This window comes from Balaenoptera physalus, assembly GCF_965194825.1.
Source record: "Balaenoptera physalus genome assembly, chromosome: 3".
Taxonomy (NCBI): Eukaryota; Metazoa; Chordata; class Mammalia; order Artiodactyla; family Balaenopteridae; genus Balaenoptera; species Balaenoptera physalus.
In genome coordinates, this window is record NC_138890.1 from 104,738,550 (window position 1) to 104,757,849 (window position 19,300).

The 19,300-nt window shown below is 38.1% G+C and overlaps 2 protein-coding genes across 17 annotated transcripts in view; one reads left to right on the forward strand and one right to left on the reverse strand.

The window, feature by feature from the left end:
* ADGRV1 (adhesion G protein-coupled receptor V1) overlaps window positions 1-19,300 on the reverse strand; it is a 560,219-nt gene that overhangs the window by 81,517 nt on the left and 459,402 nt on the right. The window contains exon 87 of the mRNA XM_082458333.1: window positions 15,556-15,713. Coding sequence (XP_082314459.1) covers window positions 15,556-15,713 — 158 coding nt within the window. The remainder of the gene's footprint in view (window positions 1-15,555; window positions 15,714-19,300) is intronic.
* The window catches only part of LOC309659001 (uncharacterized protein), a 64,698-nt gene continuing 61,119 nt past the window's right edge, over window positions 15,722-19,300 (forward strand). For 8 of the 16 annotated variants that reach the window (XR_014262475.1, XR_014262476.1, XR_014262477.1 and 5 more), the window contains exon 1: window positions 15,722-16,055. The gene's annotated coding sequence lies outside the window, so the exon portion shown is untranslated. The other 8 variants (XR_014262481.1, XR_014262482.1, XR_014262483.1 and 5 more) reach the window with 1 other exon arrangement.

Sequence of the window (19,300 nt, forward strand, 5' to 3'; positions counted from 1 at the left end):
GTACCTCCTAAATACAGAATACTGAATTCAGTTAGGATTTAATGGTTAAAATGCAGAATACTTAGAACAGTTTTATATAAACTTCAGCTATTGCTTATTATTCAAGAAATATATATTTATTTAAGATTCAAAAATGTATTTGATAAAATGTGACAGGTAAAAGGATGAATTACATATGGGTCTTCTTTTAAATATTTTATATATATATATATAATATATATATCCACTATAATAAAAGGTAGAAGATCAATATTAGAAAAGAGGGATCAAGTTATACAAAAATTCAGGGAAAGGAGCAGTTACTTACCATTGATGGTATCGGAGAGGCCACTGGCATTTCAACTGGGACTTAAAGATAAGCCATATTTGAACATGTGGACTTTGAGCTCAAGGTAGTGGAAAGAGAGGCAAAAAGGCAAATGCATAAATTAGTGTAAAATATCCCTTTTGATTGGCGTGAAAGGTCCATGAAGGCAAATAGTGAGAAGAATATTTGTAGCAAGAGGTCATGAAGGGACCTTGAGGACCAGGTTAAGCAGTACAGAATTATTTTACAGGAAATGGAGAGACATTTAAAATTTCCGAGAAGATGTGTGGCCCAATCAAAACAGAAATTTCCCTAATCTCACAGGAAAGTAAACAGATTGGTGGAGAGAGCGCTGGCGGCAGGGATTCCGGTTAGGTAACTGTTGCAGTGCTCAACGTGAGACATACTGAAGGCCTTGGGGCAGTGGCGGAGGAGGGACTCCCACAATGGAAAGAAGGGGACGGACACAAAAATATTAGAGAGAATCTAAAGGTGAAGTACCCCCAAATCAGAAAACAGTGAGAAACTTTAAAAATTATACAGATATTGGGACTTCATCTCTGGAGGTTCCAATTCACTGAGCCTCTAGAGAGACTCATCAAACAATCATTTGTGAAAGTGTGATTTTGATGATCAGTTTTGACAACTACTGACCTGAAAGTCTCGGAGTGTGGAGTAAAAGAAATTACAGTGGCATCAAAATTAGGAAAATGAGAAAAGGATTAAGAGGAAGAAGAGAAGGAAGAGGGAGAATGAGTAACACAGAGATCAGAGCAATTGGGGCAGGCAAGTTGTTGACAAGTTTTGTACTTCCTGAGGACAAGTTATTATTCCCAGGAAGAGGACAGAAAAGAAGATGGGAAGACAAGTTGAGCTCAAGTTGACAGATTTGAAAATTACTACTGTGATGTGAAAAAGGCAAAGGCAATCCCTGGAAAACACGTACACTCTAGAGTTATGAGTCACAAAAAGAATGAGTCATGGCCTGGGATTTAACAGGAAAATAAAAAAGAGAGCATCATGAAAATCAAGGGAGATAGACTATTCAAGGAAGGGAAGTTATCGATTTACACAGACGAGTTTAAGGATAAGGACATGAGAAAAGTGGTCAGTAGATTTGGTGTCCAAGGTTATAAGTGATGAATGGAAGAGAATAAGCAAGGTACTCTCAAGGCTTAGCAGTGAACATAAGGTGATGAGTATAGACAGCTCATAACGACTACTCTACAAGACGTTTGTTGGTGAAGGAGACAGGCAAGGAGGTAACTTGATAAAGCAGCAGCATTATGAGTAAGTTCTTTCAGGCACTGAAAAGTGATGCATGTTTTTAGATGGAGAGGAAAGACCCAGAATAGAGAGATGTTTAAGATGTAAGGCAATTGTGGAAAATTCAATGAAACAAGTTCCAAAAAAGGAAAAACAGATGAAGAGCACAATTGGGAGGGTTGGCTTTGGTGAGAATGAGTTATTTACTCCCTTCCTAAAATGGAAGGAAAAATGGCAAAGAAGGGAGGAAAAAAAAAGAATTGATCAGATAATACAAGGATAGTTGAGTGAGAGAACATCAGGTTGTTTTCACATCTTATATAGAGAGTGAGACTAGAAGGTATTAAGTATAAGACTTATGGGCAATCTGTTTCAAAGACTGCCAAAGAATCAATTAAAAATAATCCAAAGGATTACTGAGAAGCAGAGATGGCTCAGTTAAGATTACTTAGACTAAATTTGTATCTATTACAGAGTAGCATTAATTGGCTCATAAAAAGAAGAGAAGTACATGACATAGACTGGAACAGTGACTGGCAAAATTGCTTAAGGAGAGAGCCAAGTTGGTGAGGAAATCAAGGGAGCTAGTGAAAATATCCTTGGATGTTCAATCACAAGGTCAGAGAGAGGGAGGTCACAGTGAAGATAAAGACCAGTAGGAGTGAGGAACTGGGAGAGGAGGGCAGAGAGAGATATGAAGAGGGAAACGGTGACCGAGGAAGGGAGGATATCATGAGAAATGGTAATAACGGTAATATGAATAGGAAAAGGGTGGCGTAAGCAAAATGCAAAAATTTAAAAATAGGAAAAGTTATTAAGCAGGGACATAATGACCTTGAAGTAAGTACAAGATGGAACAAAAATATTTTGATATCCTGTTAGTTGGAAGGAGTAGCCTCTTATAACTGGTTGTAAGGAATGTGATTTGTTTACGAGGCCACCATTTTGGTTATGATAAGGCAACTGAATCATTTTATAAAAGGATCAGATCAAGTTTGTTACTGCCTTCTGGCCCAACGAAATTCAAACTTCACCTTTGATATGGATGTCCTTTTCTTCCAAAAGGAAACAACTTATAAAAATGTCCTTTTTCACGATTCAACTTTCTGAGTTTTATAATGCATAAACTATTAAGTATACCATTGTGATCACAGACGTGCCAACCATACATTTTTAAAGAAATTTATGATGCAATTGCTAATTCCCCAGATTACTTGTCCCCACTGCCTATTTCCCTAGACCTATCAACGCTATTTTCCTTTATTTCTGGATCTTCTCTTTAATTCTGTACCAGTTGATTTATTAAACTGTGATCAAACAAACTATTATTTTGTGGCTATGTATTCTTTAAAGAATTGTATAGGCACTGAATAATAAATTGAAAGTATCTCTAAATAATGAGAATGGCAATAAATAATACATGAAAAAAGTTGCAAATCACAAATGGAATTTACATCTTAGAACTTGGGATTTGCCTGATTACAGAGAACCATGGAGTATCACAACATCACAATGTTGACACCAATTGAGGTGGCTCACAGACCAGGTTGAGTGGGGATATAGTGTTTTCAATGCCATAAATATTCCAAGATAAAACAGGCTTGAAAAACTCATTTTTCTACTCTTCAGTAGAGTTTTATATATATTCTTTGGCAATGGTCTAAATACAAATTTGAGAGAGACACGTTAAAAAAAATCAGAAATTGTATTTTCATTAGCTAAGAGTTGAATGGAAGACTTCAGTCACCCATTAAAAAGCTGAATGTGCTCTTAGATCAAAGCAATAAATATGAATAACTGTTTCATGTAATTTTCAAAAGAGTAGAAAGTAATACCTCACTGTAATTTTTCCAAGATAACTAAAAAAAGTATTTAAGGGGGGAAAAGTCCTTTGAAAGAGTGGAGTATGCCAGGAAAGTTAAAATGTAAACTTTTAATTAACTTGGGAAAAAGCTGCCAAGGAAATATTTGGGAAACTCAGCCTATGCATAAAAATTATAAACAATGGGGAAAGTTTCACTGACCCTCTGGGTCAAGCTGAGGCATGGCAATGGTATTGGCATGGCAATGGTAAGACTATGTCAATAAGAGATGAAGGGCAAAGAGTGTGCAGTGAATCTGAGCAGCTATGCCACTGTGATGCTCTTAGACACTGGCTTTAAATGTATATCATACTGACCACATCTTCCACTAACATTCTACTGAAGCCTATTCACGATGGGTATCAAGAAATTAATTTCAATTCCATTCCTTCTCCTCCCCAACCACCATAAATGATGAACTCAGCAAGTGAGAGTGAATTCAGTTATGTTGTTTAAGTCCAGACTTACCAGACATCATGTCACTCTTAGGCAACAGCACTAGTTCAGTATGGCTGTGCATATGGAGAGTTTATGCAGGGAAGTATTGGAATTTTCCTTTTATCCTACAGTTTAAGGATTGCTATTGTTTTTTGTTTGTTTGTTTGTTTTTCTGCCACGCCTCACAGCATGTGGGATCCTCGTTCCCCGACCGACCAGGGATTGAACATGTGTCCCTTGCACTGGAAGCACAGAGTTCTAACCACTGCACTGCCAGAGAAGTCCCTAAGGATTGCTACTGGATGAATTAATGATGTGATCAATTTCACCTTTTAGATGTTCAATGTGGAATGGGGACAGACAAGAATCAAGGAATATCAGTTTAAGAGAGTTGTGAGATGATGGAGGATATAACCCAGGTGCTATGAACTGAATTGAGGCCCCCCCCAAATTCATATGTTGAAGCCCCACCCCTCAATGTGATGGTATTTGGAAATAGGGACTTAAGGAGTTAATTAAGTCATGAGGGTAGAGCCCTCATGATGGGATTAGTGTCCTTGTAAGGAGAGACATGAGACATTTCTCTTTCTCCCTTTCTCTCTCTCCCTCATTCTCTCTCTCTCCCTCTCTCCCCCATGTAAGAACATAGCAAGAAGATGATCGTCTGCAAGCCAGGAAGAGGGCTCTCATGGGGAACCGAATTGGCCAGCACCCAGATTATGGGACTTCTCAGCCTCCAGAACTGTGAGGTATAAATTTTAATTGTTTAAACCACGCAGTCTATGGCATGTTGTTATGGCAGCTCGAGCTGATTAATACATCAGGCATAATCATGAAGAAAGGAAGAGAGAGGCATATTTGAGAGACATTTAGTAAGTATACAGGACAAAGTCTGAGTATATTCTGCACCAATTACATATTGAAAGAGTTGTTATGCTAATAAAAATACCAATGCATACTGAGTGCTTACTATGTTTCAGAGAGTGTGCTAAAGACTTTATATGAATTGACATTTAATCCTTTAATCCTTCAAACAGTGCTATAAAGTTATATATTATTATTATTATGCCTGCACTACATATGCAAATAGTGAGGAAAACTAGGCACGTTTCAGTACCATAAAGAGAGGGGGCAGTCTTTCTTGGAAATCAGAAGATGAAGAAATAATTTGCTAGCCTGGATCACTTCAAATTCTTTCTCGGGAATGAAATCTAACAATTCCTTTTATGGAATTAGAGCTCTCTAGGTTTAATTTAATGTTTACATGTTATTTTTCTCAATGAAAGTTTTGATAACAAAATGGTAAACTGTGAAGCATTGGTGTTGGCCAGAGTCACCTGTGGTTCTAATCCCAACTGCACAATTTAACGGCTTTGCAAATCTGTACACTTTCCTAAGCCTCTCATTTCCTTCATTTTCTTGTCTCACTATAGGAATAGAAATACCTGTTTCACAAGATTCTTGTAAAAGATTGAGATAATATATAGGAAATGCTTAGCCCAGTGTCTGGCATACGGTGATTGGTAGTGGTGATGAGGATAATGATGATCACCACCAGGGCCCAAGTCCATCCACAGCTGCCACTTACATGCCTTTTACTCTCTCTCCCAACCCTACCACATCCATGCTCTATGCCCACTGCCCACCTAGAAAACAAATGTAAATTGAATTTAACAGTTTAGTACTGAAATAGCCTGAATAGAGAACCATCCTTGTCTCATCAGTTTTCAACAGACTAGGTAAAAGGCAGTCACTGAGGTACAGACATTCAGGAAACTTGAGTTTTAGAAAGACCCAGCTCTGCCACAAATTACTAGTCCCTTTTCTTCATTGGTTACATGTGTCAATCAGGAGTTCAAACAGAAATTTAAGCTTTCTCTCAACTCTCTGATTTTTTTACTTTTTATCTCGATGTTCTAAGCCTTAGGAAGCTAATTCCTGATGTTATTGTTCTAGGAGTTTTTAATGAGCAATATCAAATCCCCAATTCTTTCAAAAACAATAATGAAAAAAACCAACACACACTGAATGACTACACATCATCTTTCAGGCTCAGAGATTCCTGATTTGACTCTTTGAAGACTGAGGTCATAGATATAATCCTAAGCAGAAGATGAGCATCCATAATGTTTCTTTAAATATTCCGGATTTTCCCCAGCACTACTGACAAAACGTGGGAAGACTAAACTGTGCTCACAAAGATTTTTTTAAGCTCAAGTGGAAGAGATTGTTCATTGTGTAGTGAGGAGCTCTGGGGTTTTCCTTAGGTCCCTAGGCATTGTTTTTTATTTTCTTTTCAGCAATGGAACTGGGAGTACACTGCAAACAAGCAGCTTACTGCCAAGGACATGTGAAACCTGTTATATTGGTCATTCTGGATCCGATTCAAGTACATACTGTTGCTAGGTAAGATTACTTTTACTTTGCTTTAGTGGAAGCCTCAATTTTGGTTTAGGGAAAAAAAATCATATTGTGTTTTTCCATTTATATTTATAAACCATGTATAATTTAAAATGATAATGACACACTTAGAATTCTGTAATATGTATTTGAAATCACAAGCAATAAAAACTAAAATAAAACCGCACAATAAAATAAGAATAAAAACAGAATTTAAAATGACAATGACATACTTAAAATTTCGATGTGAGAATAATAAGGATACTAGAACCAGAGTGTTTCAGCTATTGATTGCTACATAATAAAGCACCACAAAACTTGGTGGCTTAAAATAATTTACAATCTGGGCTGGGCAGTTTTCTGCTCTGTGTGGTGTCTACTCGGGCTAGAACCTACAAGAAGGCTTTTTACTCCCATGTCTGGAATCAGACGCCTGAAACAACTATGCCTATTCACATGGCCACTCCATATGACTAGCTTGGAGTTTCTAACATCATGGTGGTCTCAGAGTAACCGGACTTTTTTTTTTTTAATTTATTTTTATTTATTTATGGCTGTGTTGGGTCTTCGTTTCTGTGTGATGGCTTTCTCTACTTGTGGCGAGCGGGGGCCACTCCTCATCACGGTGCGCGGGCCCCTCACTATCGCGTCCTCTCTTGTTGCGGAGCACAGGCTCCAGACGCGCAGGCTCAGTAGTTGTGGCTCATGGGCCTAGTCGCTCCGCGGCATGTGGGATCCTCCCAGACCAGGGCTCGAACCCGTGTCCCCTGCATTGGCAGGCAGATTCTCAACCACTGCGCCACCAGGGAAGCCCGTAACTGGACTTCTTACACTGTGACTGGCTTCCAAGAGAAAGGAAGCTGAAACTGCCAGTCTTCTTAAAGGCTAGACCCATTATGGGGCAGTATCACTTCCATCAGATTATCTTATTCTAAGCAAGTCCAAAGAGTTAAAGGGAGGGGAAATAGACTCCACTGCTGTATGTGAGGAGAAGCACACATGTAAAGGGAGGGAAATAATTGATGGTGGCCATCTTTGGAGAACACAACACAGAGTGTACTGCATTTACTAGGAGCTATTTCCTTTTCTTCTTTTTCCTTTGGCTTATATTGAGTTTCCCTGAACTCTTTTTGAAATTTCTAAGATGTCAGGAGAAAAGAAGTTAGTCAACCTTAGGATGAAAGGGATGATACTTCATAATATTCATTAGAGCAAGTTTCCAATGATTTTCATAATAGCAATGGAATCTTGATTTACATTAGTATTGTTGTTCTCTAAATATGAAGACATGGAGACTCCGAAGAAATGGAAGCATTCATCCTAAAATATATTACCAATCAGAGAAGCGGCCATTATTGTACCAGGAGATTCCAAATACCTCAGATTCATGTTATACATGGCTAGCTTGATCTAGCCACCTTTACATTTTTATATATCATATTGAAACATATGCATGGGATTTTTATAAGAAAGGGATTTGTAATCTGCTTCCTCTTTATTCAAATTAATTTTCCTTCCCTGATCCATGAATCATTCCTCACATAAGAACTGGCTGATGAATCAGAAAAGAGTCAGTAAATTCTAATGAGCCTAAAAGGAGAGACAAGCTTATCATTGCCAGAGATCAAAACCAAACCCTAAAATTACAGGCTTTGTTTAAAACACTAAAATTTAGTTCAGGGAACATACCTTTATCCTGACTCATTCTCACTGCACACTCACTTCACTGAAGGAGGAGGAGGCCAGTGAATTTCACTAGGAGCCACCGACCTTCGAAAATGTGGTTCACAGCAGTCGAGCAGCAAAAAGGGCACAGAAGGAAGCAAAGCTGACATCGCTGTCCCAGCCACGCTCAGAAAGGGAGGGACTGACAGTGGCTGTCTTTGGAGACTACAGCACAGAGTGTATTTGATTTACCAGCAGCTCTTCCTCCGTTCCCCCTTTCCTTTGGATTTCAGTGGAAATTTGAGCTCTGAAATTAAGGGATGTCAGGAGTGAAGAAGTCACTCAAAATATAGAGTGTCAAGGGGTTGATACTGAGCAGACATAACCAACACACAAGTGTTGATGTAAAATTGCTCCTGTTGTCAGGCACATCTAATCTGCACCAGAGTGAATAGTTTGGAGAACAGTTCTATAGAAATATGGAAGATTCCAGCCCAACAAACTGACTGATATAAGCTCTTCAGTTATTCAAACAGGGCCGATGCTGGTGTTAGCTAATCACATCTGTTTTCCAAACCTAAAACTCTAAGGTAAATAAATAATCATAATCATTCTAGCTACTAAAAACAAAAAACAGTTTGGCTATAAGGAAACTATAAAGTGACCTTTCCTTCTCATAATGCATCTTACTCATTGTTAAAGGTAATTTATAAATAAACAAAAAACTCTTGACAAGGTTTGACCAAAAATACTCAAAATTTAACATAATTTGGAAAACTAGGAAACTGTGCTTCTGTAATAAAAGGGGATTTACTTTCAACTCTTGATTTATTATTTGAGAATATATTTCTCAGGCTACTATCTAATACAGTTAAGCCTTGAACAACGCAAAGGTTAGGGGTGCCAAACCCCCTCGCAATCAAAAATCCACATATAACTTTACAGTTATATATATATAATAATATATATGTATTTTCTGCATCTGAGGATTCAACCAACAGTGGATGGTATAGTACTCTAGTACGTATCTATTGAAAAAATCTGCATATAAGTGCATAGTTCAAATCAGTGCTGTTCAAGGGTCAACTGTAATATCTGAAAATACTCATCCAACTATAAAAATGCAGGGGACTTCCCTGGTGGCACAGTGGTTATGAATCTGCCTGCCAATGCAGGGGACACGGGTTCGATCCCTGGTCTGGGAAGATCCCACACGCCGCAGAGCAACTAAGTCCATCCGCCATAACTACTGAGCCTGTGCTCTAGAGCCCGAGAACCACAACTACTGAGCCCGCATGCCACAACTACTGAAGCCGACATGCCTAGAGCCTGTGCTCCACAACAAAATAAGCCACCACAATGAGAAGGCTGCGCACCGCAACGAAGAGTAGCCCCCACTCACCACAACTAGAGAAAGCCCGCGCACAGCAATGAAGACCCAACACAGCCAAAAATAAATAAATTAATTAATTTAAAAAAAATTAAAATAAATTTTAAAAAACGCAGGGCAAAATAAAACTAAACTATAAACCATCTCAGCTGCCTTAGGAAAAAGGGCTATTTTGCATGCTTGGAATTGTAGAGAACTAAGCCAGATCTGCTTGAGACTACAGTCTTCCCTCTGTATCCATTGGGGATTAGTTCCAGGACCCTGCAGGATACCAAAATCCAAGGATGCTCAAAGTCCCTTATATAAAATGGCATACTATTTGCATATAACCTATGCACATCCCCTGGAATACTTAAAATAATACCTAATACAATGTAAATAGTTGTAAACACAATGTAAATGCTATGTAAATAGTTGCTGGTGTGTGGCAAATTCAAGATTTGCTTTTTGGAACTTTCTGGAATTTTTTTTTCCCAAATATTTTCCGACCCATGGCTGGTTGAATTTGCAAATGCAGAACGTGGGGATACAGAGGGCCGACTGTAATTGGAACTGCCCTCCTTCTCAGGTATAACGTACACACGGGGTGTAAAAAGTGCAGGAATCTCAGAGGAAAGAAGAGAAGAGGCTTGGTACTAGTCTGTGTTGCATTTGAAGCTTTGGCTTTTAGAGAACGTAGTGGCAACTGCTTGCACTGTGGACTCAAACTCCTGAGTGGGGTTTGTGCCAATTATTCTAACAATAAAGAATATTAGAAGCAAAGAAAGGGTACTTACTATCCAGTTTTCAAAAATACAGATGTGGGAACTTTACTAATATAGTAGACTTTTCAGCATTCCCCTACCCCTCTCCCCCCATTTTTAAACAAGGTAGATATTTATGGGTAGTTATGTTAATTTCTTTCTTTAATTCTAGAAAATTCTCAACATTACCTCTTCAAATATTGACTTCTCTCCATTCCCTGTATTCTTTTCTCCTGGCAACGTATTCTCATACTTCTTAGCTCTGTTTTCATATTTTCTCTTTTTTTGTATCTTTCACATGAATTCCTTTGGATTTCTAATTAATTTAGCTTTGGATTCTAATTAATTAATTCTCTCTTCTCTGTGTCTCATCTATATTTTATCTCAAATATCAAGATATTTAAAATTTTCAACTAGTATTATTTTTCATTGCCAAGATTACTGAAATTTTTTCATTTTCATATTGGTCTGTTTTAATTTTATTTGCTTATATCTATTTTTGTTTTTTATGTTTAAGTGCTTTGAATGGATACATCTTCCTTTACGTCAGGGGTCAATGGTCAACCATTTTCTGTAAGGGCCAGATATTAAATATGTTAGGTTTTTCAGGCCACATGGTTTTTGTTGCAGCTACATATACTCAACTCTGTATTGTGAAAGCAGCCATAGAATATATGTAAACAAATGGGTGTGGCTGGGTGTCAAAAAAAACCTTTACTTACAAAAACAGGTCACTGCAGCTACTTTGGAAAACAGTTTGGCAGTTCCTCAAAATGTTAAACATTGAGCTACTGTATGATCCAGAAATTCCAATTCTAGGCATATACCCGAGAGAAATGAAAACACATGTTAATACAAAAACTTATATATAAATGACCATAGGAATGTTCTTCATAATAGCCAAAAGGTGAAAACAACCCAAATGTCCATCAACTGATGAATAGGAAAGCAAAATGTAGTATGTTCACACAATGCAATATTATTTGGCAATAAAAATAACTAAGTACTGATACATGATATAATATGGATGAACTCTGAAACCACTATGTTAAGTGAAAGAAGCCAGACATAATAAAAGACCACCTATTCTATAATCCCATTATATGAAATGTCCAGAATAGACAAATCTATAGAGACAGAAAGCTGATTAGTAGTTACCTAGGGTTCAGGGAGGTGGAGAATGGGGAGTGACTGCTAACAGGTATGGGATTTCTTTTTTGGGATGATGCAAATATTCTAAAATTAGATTATGGCAATAGTTACACAACTATATAAATATAATAAAGACCAATGAACTGTACAATTTAAACAGATGAACTTTATGGCATGTAAACTATATCTCAATGAAACTGTTAAAAAAATAAATAGATAAAATGAGGAAACAGGTGAGTGGCTGGCAGGGCCATAGTTTGATGATTCCTACTTTATATTTTTGAGGAGCCTAAATAACATAACAAAGTTATGTATAGTTTATTCTATTTTTATATTTTTTTCTGTGTTAAATTCATCTCTTTGACTGCTGATTTTAAGGGCTATCTTTGTTAGTTTTCCTCCAGTGTTTGGGACTTTTATATTGCAGCTAATCTTGAGTAGAAAGCATTTGCTTCCTTGCTTGTTCTCTCTCTCTCTCTCTCTCTGGCTACCTTATTCTGTCTAATGGTTTTGTGGTGGCCTCCACTTAACCCTTCTGTCCAAAAAGGACTAGTTTGGTGTCATGGGTCTTCTGTCCCCATAATGACATATACATATGAATATGGCAGATAAACCCTGAACTCTAGAGATTTTGGCCCAGGAACTTGGTGAGATGCTTCCTCTGCTTTCTCTTTGGGCTCCCAGATCCCTAAGCCAAAGCCCAAGCTACTATGGCAGCTCTTTTTCAGGTTCCTTTCCTACAGGTGCTACTGCTCCAGTCTACCGGCCTTGGGTGAGACCTTTAATTCCCAACTTACCACCACAGCAGTTGAGATACTCCTGCATTCACAGGCTTGTGGACCCAGAAAACATCAGGTCCTTGACGGTAGCCCAGCTTATACTTTGTGTTTCTGCTCTTTCTGATCCACAATTCATCTTCTTTGTAATTTTCTCTTGTCATATCTTGTCATTAACTGCTATGTATATGGAGCAGGGAAATGGGCAAAACATGAATTTACAGTTCTTCTTGACTGGATATTTTTCAGGTCAATGCAATGGAATTTTAGCAGACAGATTCAAAGAGAGTATCAAATGCTCCTTGGTAGAGTAGTAGATTGACATTTTTTTTCTTGAAAATTTGAATTCAAGGTAAGTGGAACATGTTCAAATGGAAGAGAGTTAAAGGAGGTTTCAGATAAAATGTAAGATATCAGCTTAGAGATCGAAGCTGAACACATGGTTTTGGGAATCAGAGAAGTCAAGGAAAAAATGATAGTCCTAATAATAACTTTTAAAGGGATACCTACAAACAGATCAATGAGATAAATTCTATAATTTCTACTTCTGATGATATGACTCTTCTTCTTGCTCTTCTTCTTAAAGCTATATTTAGCTTGGGGATCCATTCCTATAATCATAAGATTTTATGGTGCATTGATGATGATTAATTTATTCATTTAGTCAACAAATATTAATTATGCTCCTTCTATCTACTGAGCACTCTACCAGGCTCTGGTGATACAGAGGTGAATAATAAATAGTCCTTACCCTCAAGGAATTCATAATTTATTAAGGAAATCAGCCACACACACCAAAACAAGTCACCATTTCATTCTGAAATAAGTGCTAAGTGCTGTAATGGCTGTAGGAACAAAGTGCTTTAAAAGTATAGAAGAAGGAATGAGTAATGCTTATTTGGTGTGGCTCCGTAAAGAGGGAATTCCAAAGGCGTCACAGAAGAGGTAGCATGTTGGGAGCTTCCAAGATTTCTATAAAAGAGTGAGCAGTGTCTTGCTGGAAGGGCTTCCTAGGGATTAACTTATGTTCGTTCAGCACACCACTTTTACTTAGATTATGGGTTTATTTAGGACAGCTTTGGGGAGATAATGAAGATTATGGAAGGGTAATAAGCACCTTCCACCTCTCTTTCATCCACATTTTCTCACATTATTTACTAAACACATGAGTTTTATCAACTGATGATGAGGAGTTCATAGAGGGCACCTTACATGAGCAAAGATGACAGTATCAGGTAATTTTAAGGATGAGTAAGAGTAGGGGCTTCCCTGGTGGCACAGAGGTTGAGAACCCACCTGCCAGTGCAGGGGACATGGGTTCGAGTCCTGGTCTGGGAAGATCCCACATGCCGTGGAGCAACTAAGCCCATGTGCCACAAATACTGAGCCTGCGCTCTAGAGCCTGCAAGCCACAACTACTGAGCCCGTGTGCTGCAACTACTGAAGCCTGTGCGCCTAGAGCCCATGCTATGCAACAAGAGAAGCCACTGCAATGAGAAGCCCATGCACCGCAACGAAGAGTAGCCCCCACTCATCGCAACTAGAGAAAGCTTGTGCACAGCAACGGAGACCCAACACAGCCAAAAATAAATTAATAATAAATAAATAAAATTTATTTTAAAAAAAAGAACAAGTAAGAGGAGTAAATTGATGGCATGTTCAGAATGCAGGCTGAATGGTAACTAACTTGGGGATGAAAAGACAGCCCATGGGTGGACTTATAGAGACTCTTGTGTTATAAAAAGCCTGGACTTTCTTCTGGGCAATGAGAGAGACTTTGAATGATTGTAAAGCTAGAGAGTGAGGGGAGCCATTTTGTTGAAATATAGACATCTGAGAAAATGATATTGGAGAAGAATTAGAACTAGTGACCTATCAGGAAAACACTGTAAGAGTCCAAGTGAGATAATGACTGTTAGTTTGAGTGGGAATAGGGGAATCAGAACTGCCATAATTTTTTTTATTTGAAAAGCTACAATAAGAGCAATGCTTCTATTAATATTTCATTGCAAGAGAGGTTTCGCTAGTTGAGATAGAAGTGTGCTAGCGCTTTTAGCATTATGTTCAATGCTTGAGGGCTGTTTTTCAGATAATCAGAGCATTGTTTATCTACTGTAACCGTGATGGATCATATCCAAAAGGCACAGGGGTGATTCAGGCATGAAAGGACTAACTCGTTAGGTTAGGCCCGTATGATGTTATCATTATTGAAAACATGCAAACATTGGCACTTTTATATAATATACGTAACAAAATAAATTTGGTTATTTGGGGAAAGAAACAAACTTTTCCTTCAAAAGAGAATATGCATTTTAATAAAATGAATCTCAAGTTGAATAAAAGCATAGCTTCTAGATAAATTCTATACCCCGTGAAAAAGCAGGATTTCTATATTGAATATTGCTTTTTTAACTGAAGAATCTGAGATTAATCATAACCTTAAATAATATTTCTGCCCACATAATAATTGCATGCTAAATGAGAGAGAAGAGGGGAGAGTTGGCTAGATACGACTATCCTACAAACTACCCCACAGACTAATACAAAAGAGTCCCTTCTCTTTACACAACAAGGAAAATCTTTTTGCATCTTCCCTGACACAGTTTAGGAGCTAGAGGCTTTTCTTATATTAGAATGAATCCTTTTATTAGCCTATAAATGACAATATCTATTGAGTCTCTAATAATGTATTAGACATTATTATATTATGTATTCTAGGGACTTCATATATGGTATCTTGCTTAAACTCTGAAAAGCACTTAAAAAGTGAAGAACTTCTCCATTCATTTGGCTTTAGGTTTGTAAAAGCTTAGAAAAGACTAGTCTTCCTCTTGGCCCAAGAGGGATCCCCCCACCCCTAGCTCATTAGATTCTCCCTAATATCACTCAAACCATTTCAGAGCGAGTTTTCTGTATGTAGGTGTTTGGTTATTGTTCCTTAAAAAAATTCCTAAGAGACGCTAATCTAACAACAGAAAAAGAAACACATCATAAAAACCTGTGTTAAGTATGATTCAAAGGGAAAAAATGAGCTGTAGTGAGAGCCAATTTGAGCTGGAAAGACTGTACTCTTAAATAACCAGACATGTGTAGCCACTTATGAAGCTGTCTGGTCACATATGTTTTTAAACATTTGTCATCACAGTCAGAACTCCACATGCAAAATACAGCACTCCCAGGCATTATGGAGGTTTGTGATGAAGTCTCAGAATCTGAAAGAAATGAACAGATTTCACAGGTTGAACACAGGGTGTTACTGCTTGAGTTGAAGAACACTTGGGGAAGCAGCTCCCAAAGGCTGTGAGTCATTTACTTGAATATTAATATCTTAGGGACAAAACTGGCATCAGCAATAAAACCTGCAGAGCCCTGAAGAAAGAGAGATGTCAGGAAGTCCCAAGGAGCAGGAGAAATTGGAGAACTATAATTTAACTTATGGCCTCAGAGCTGAAAGCTGAGTTGAACCTCACTCCTTTTCTTGATAAAGAATATTCAGTGATCTTTTCCCTCCATTAAAAGTCCCCAACTTAAAATACAAATACAGTTTCTTTCAAACCTGCAGCATTTGTTCTTCCTCTGAAGACATCATCATATGCTTTCCACTGTGGCTTCACCTGGTAGGCATGGATGAACACCACAAGTACTACCACGAGGCACATTAACGGAACAAGAGCTGCACTGAACAGAGCTGCATAGATGTTTGGGATGAAACACCTGGAAGAGACAAGCGAAGAGATAACTCAGCTTCAACACAAACATTTCTAAATGCACCATGCATTACATCACCGCTTTATACTAGCTCTTTGTATCTAAATGTTGGCAAAAGCAACTTTCTGGCTTGCCAAATTGGAGCTCTGTTTGGGTAGAGGCTACATGACTAAATCTAACTCACTGCTTCACAAAGTAGGTTCCATGGAACATGCATATCCTGAGGTGCTCAGAAAACTTCAAAAAAGGTTACGGCCAAACAAATTTCAGAAACGCATACTTGCTTTTCCAGCTCTGTCTTCTTCGTCTAATGAGACCACGGTTTCACTAGGGACCACATGAGGGAAGGTATTGTTTTCTTTTATCTTTTCTTTTTATTTTTTTATTGAGGTATAGTTGTTGTACAATATTATGTAAGTTACAGGTGTACGATACAGTGATTCACAATTTTTAAAGATTATACTCCATTTATACTTGTTATAAAATATTGGCTATATTCCCTGTGTTGTACAATATACCCCTGTAGCTTACTTTATACCTAATAGTTCCTACCTCTTAGTTCCTACCTGTTTTATACCTAATAGTTCTACCACTATATTGCCTTTCCCCTTTCCCTCTCCCCACTGGTAACCACTAGTTTGAAGAAGGTATTGTTTAAAGGCAAATTTGAAGATTCCCAGGGCTCAACTCTGTAATTTCCACAATTTTGTTCTCTGCTTGAATGACAGTTTTGTCATTCCTAAGCTGTACATTTCCCTAGAGCCATTCATTCTCTTGAAAATGATGACAATTTTCCATTTAGAAGCTATACTGCATAACTGTATCTATTATTACTGGAGTTCATTTAGATCAATGAGGTTTAAGGTAAACTTAACATTATTTATATATTTTGGTAATACTGAAATTCCACGGAAAATAGTTTTAGAGATGTAATTGGAAGATTTTACTCACGGGTTATAAAAATCATCTTGTTCATATAAAATCTTTCACAAAAAAATCTCAAAATGGAGGACTGTTAAATAGGTTCTCAGTATCTAAAACTGTGCTTCTGAGGTATTCTTATAGAGGACACACCTCCTACAACTTATATGGCAATAATACTTTACAAGAAATCTTAATAGTAGAGAATGTCTCTTGTGAAATATTTTCCCCAACTTCTCCATTTTTTAATACATAATATCTGCAAACCTAGATTGCAATATAGCCAAAAATAATGGATGCTGATAACTCAAGGAAAAAAATATAACTTATTAAGAAGAAAACCTCAAAATCCAAACTATAGGTAATCAGGGGAAACACCCATTCTTGCAACTTGGGAAATCATTCCCTTTGATTTTATGTTTAAAAAGAGATACGTTATTAAAGACTTTACTCAGATATCATTTCTAATTAATATGATCTGCTAAATGTATTCCTCAAGTAAACAAGACACATTTCAAGAGATATTTCAACACACATTCTGCATCTGCAAAGAGATGTCAGAATGATGAATTTTCTGGCTTTTAAAATTTAATTTGGACAGCATAATGCCTGAATCCTTCCCTGTACACTCATTTGTATGCCATAAGACCCACATCTTCCAGGTAAAAGGCATGTGATTAAATAAAACAGGCAAACACGTATGGCTTTGATCTTGAATATATTTCTGCACTAAAAATAGGGGTCAGGTTGGCTACTTGTTTTTATGTACATTGGCTTTAAATGATTTCTTATTGTTTTCACCTGAATTATGCATTCACTGCCACAGGCTGGCTTAAAGCGGCTTAGACAAACTCAGACACTGACTAAGGAAGTCACACGGGCTTCAGTGTTTTATTTTTTATCTTGAAAAATGTCATCACAAGTCAATTTCAGGCTGTAAAATGGGGATAATTACCGAATCTACTGTGAGCTGTTTTAGGATAATAAACATTTTGTACACAGTCTTATGGCGTATAGGTTTGGCTCTCCAACATCTACACTTGCCGGCGGCTGGCCATGTTTGGTTCTCACCTCTCTATCTGAAGTGCTTTCCTGAAAACTTTCCTTTATTTTAGAGGAAAACATTTGAAAGGAGGACTTCAATGAATGCCGTGTGATCCTGGTCAAAAAATAAATTGGGCGAAGTGGACCTCTGGGAGGTTAGAAGTAACCAGGCATGTCTGCAGTGGCCTTGGGAAGAGGGGAGAAATTCCCGAAGTGTCACAGCTCTTCACAATCTCATTTGCAATTCTCCCTGTTTGTACAGTGACGTGGCCATGCTGGGCCATTCTTTCAGAGAAAGGGGCAGGAAAATTATCTAATCCTGAAGCAACCCTCTTCCCCTCTGTTTCTTCAAAGCCCTACAAATCGTGGCCTCTCATTAGCATCAGGCTGGTGAGAGTGCCCTAAGTTTGTCCTCCACGTGGTCAGCATGGGGCCAGATCATGAAGGAGGAGGGCTTGGGCCCCCAGCGCGCCTGCCCTGTTTGCAGCCCCTCCTGCCTTCCTCTCCTGCTCAGGTACTACAGTCCGGCAGGGGCTTCTCCGGCCCACTCCTGTCCAGCTGGGACTCCATCCCAGTCTCCCTCCAACAAAAACTCTCTGCCTTGTGTACTACCTCTCTTAGGGATTAGGGGGTCAGACAACTCTCCTGCAACACTAACAACTGCAAATGAGACAGGGCTGAAAGGGTAACCCACAAGTGCAGGCCGCAGTCAGGGCCCCTACTCACGTGACTTGGGCCACGGAATGCAGGTGGAGCTGGCTATGTCATTCTACATTCTATCTTACATACTAACACTTCCTTGTTTTAAATTCTCATTGAACTTTTCCTTTAAAGCTAATACGTATTCTAAGTTTCTGATCAGTCTTGTCTGAATGGAATTTCTACTGATGTAGAATAAAACTTGCGACATACATTTAAAAGTTCCCAAGATAAATGAACTATACCCTACCCTTAAAGGGAAAAAAAAGCCTCACTAACCAGAATTTTCTTTAGTCCAACTGAACAAGATGTACAGTACATCCAGGTAGTCTGAAGATTAGATCACATGAAAGTGATGTGGGGAGTTAGGAAACTGAATATCATGTTCAAAACAGTTTCTGAAGTAAGGCTGGGAACAAATTCTTGGAAAAACAATGTAATGTAAGAAACAAGCAGACTGAATACTCTGCATACACAGGGCTGTGGAAGCAGCTGATTAACCTGCTGGCAACTATTGCTTCAAGGACAGCTGTGGCAGTTACCAGAAAATGAGACAAAGGCCACGTGGATTTGCTTTCTTAAAAAGGGCGAGGAAAGTTGTTCCTTGTAATTACTAGCTCAACCAGCTTCAAAGCATTCTGGTGACCCTTCTCTCTTTTGGTGTTAAATATTCTTTTGGGTTCTTGTAATCACACGACTAACTTTTGCTGTTCCCTTTTAAAGTTTCATGGGTAAATTTTCTTTCTTATTATAACCCTCAGACAATCCTACTTTATTTCAAAATCTTGCCAGGACTTCATCTTTTTCTCTATTTTAAGCCAGATGAAATGAGTGGATGTTGTTTCACTACCTTCAGTTTTTCCTCTTCACGTCTACCCTGGAGCATTCACAACGCCTTATGTCACTTTCTCATTTAGTAAGATTATTAT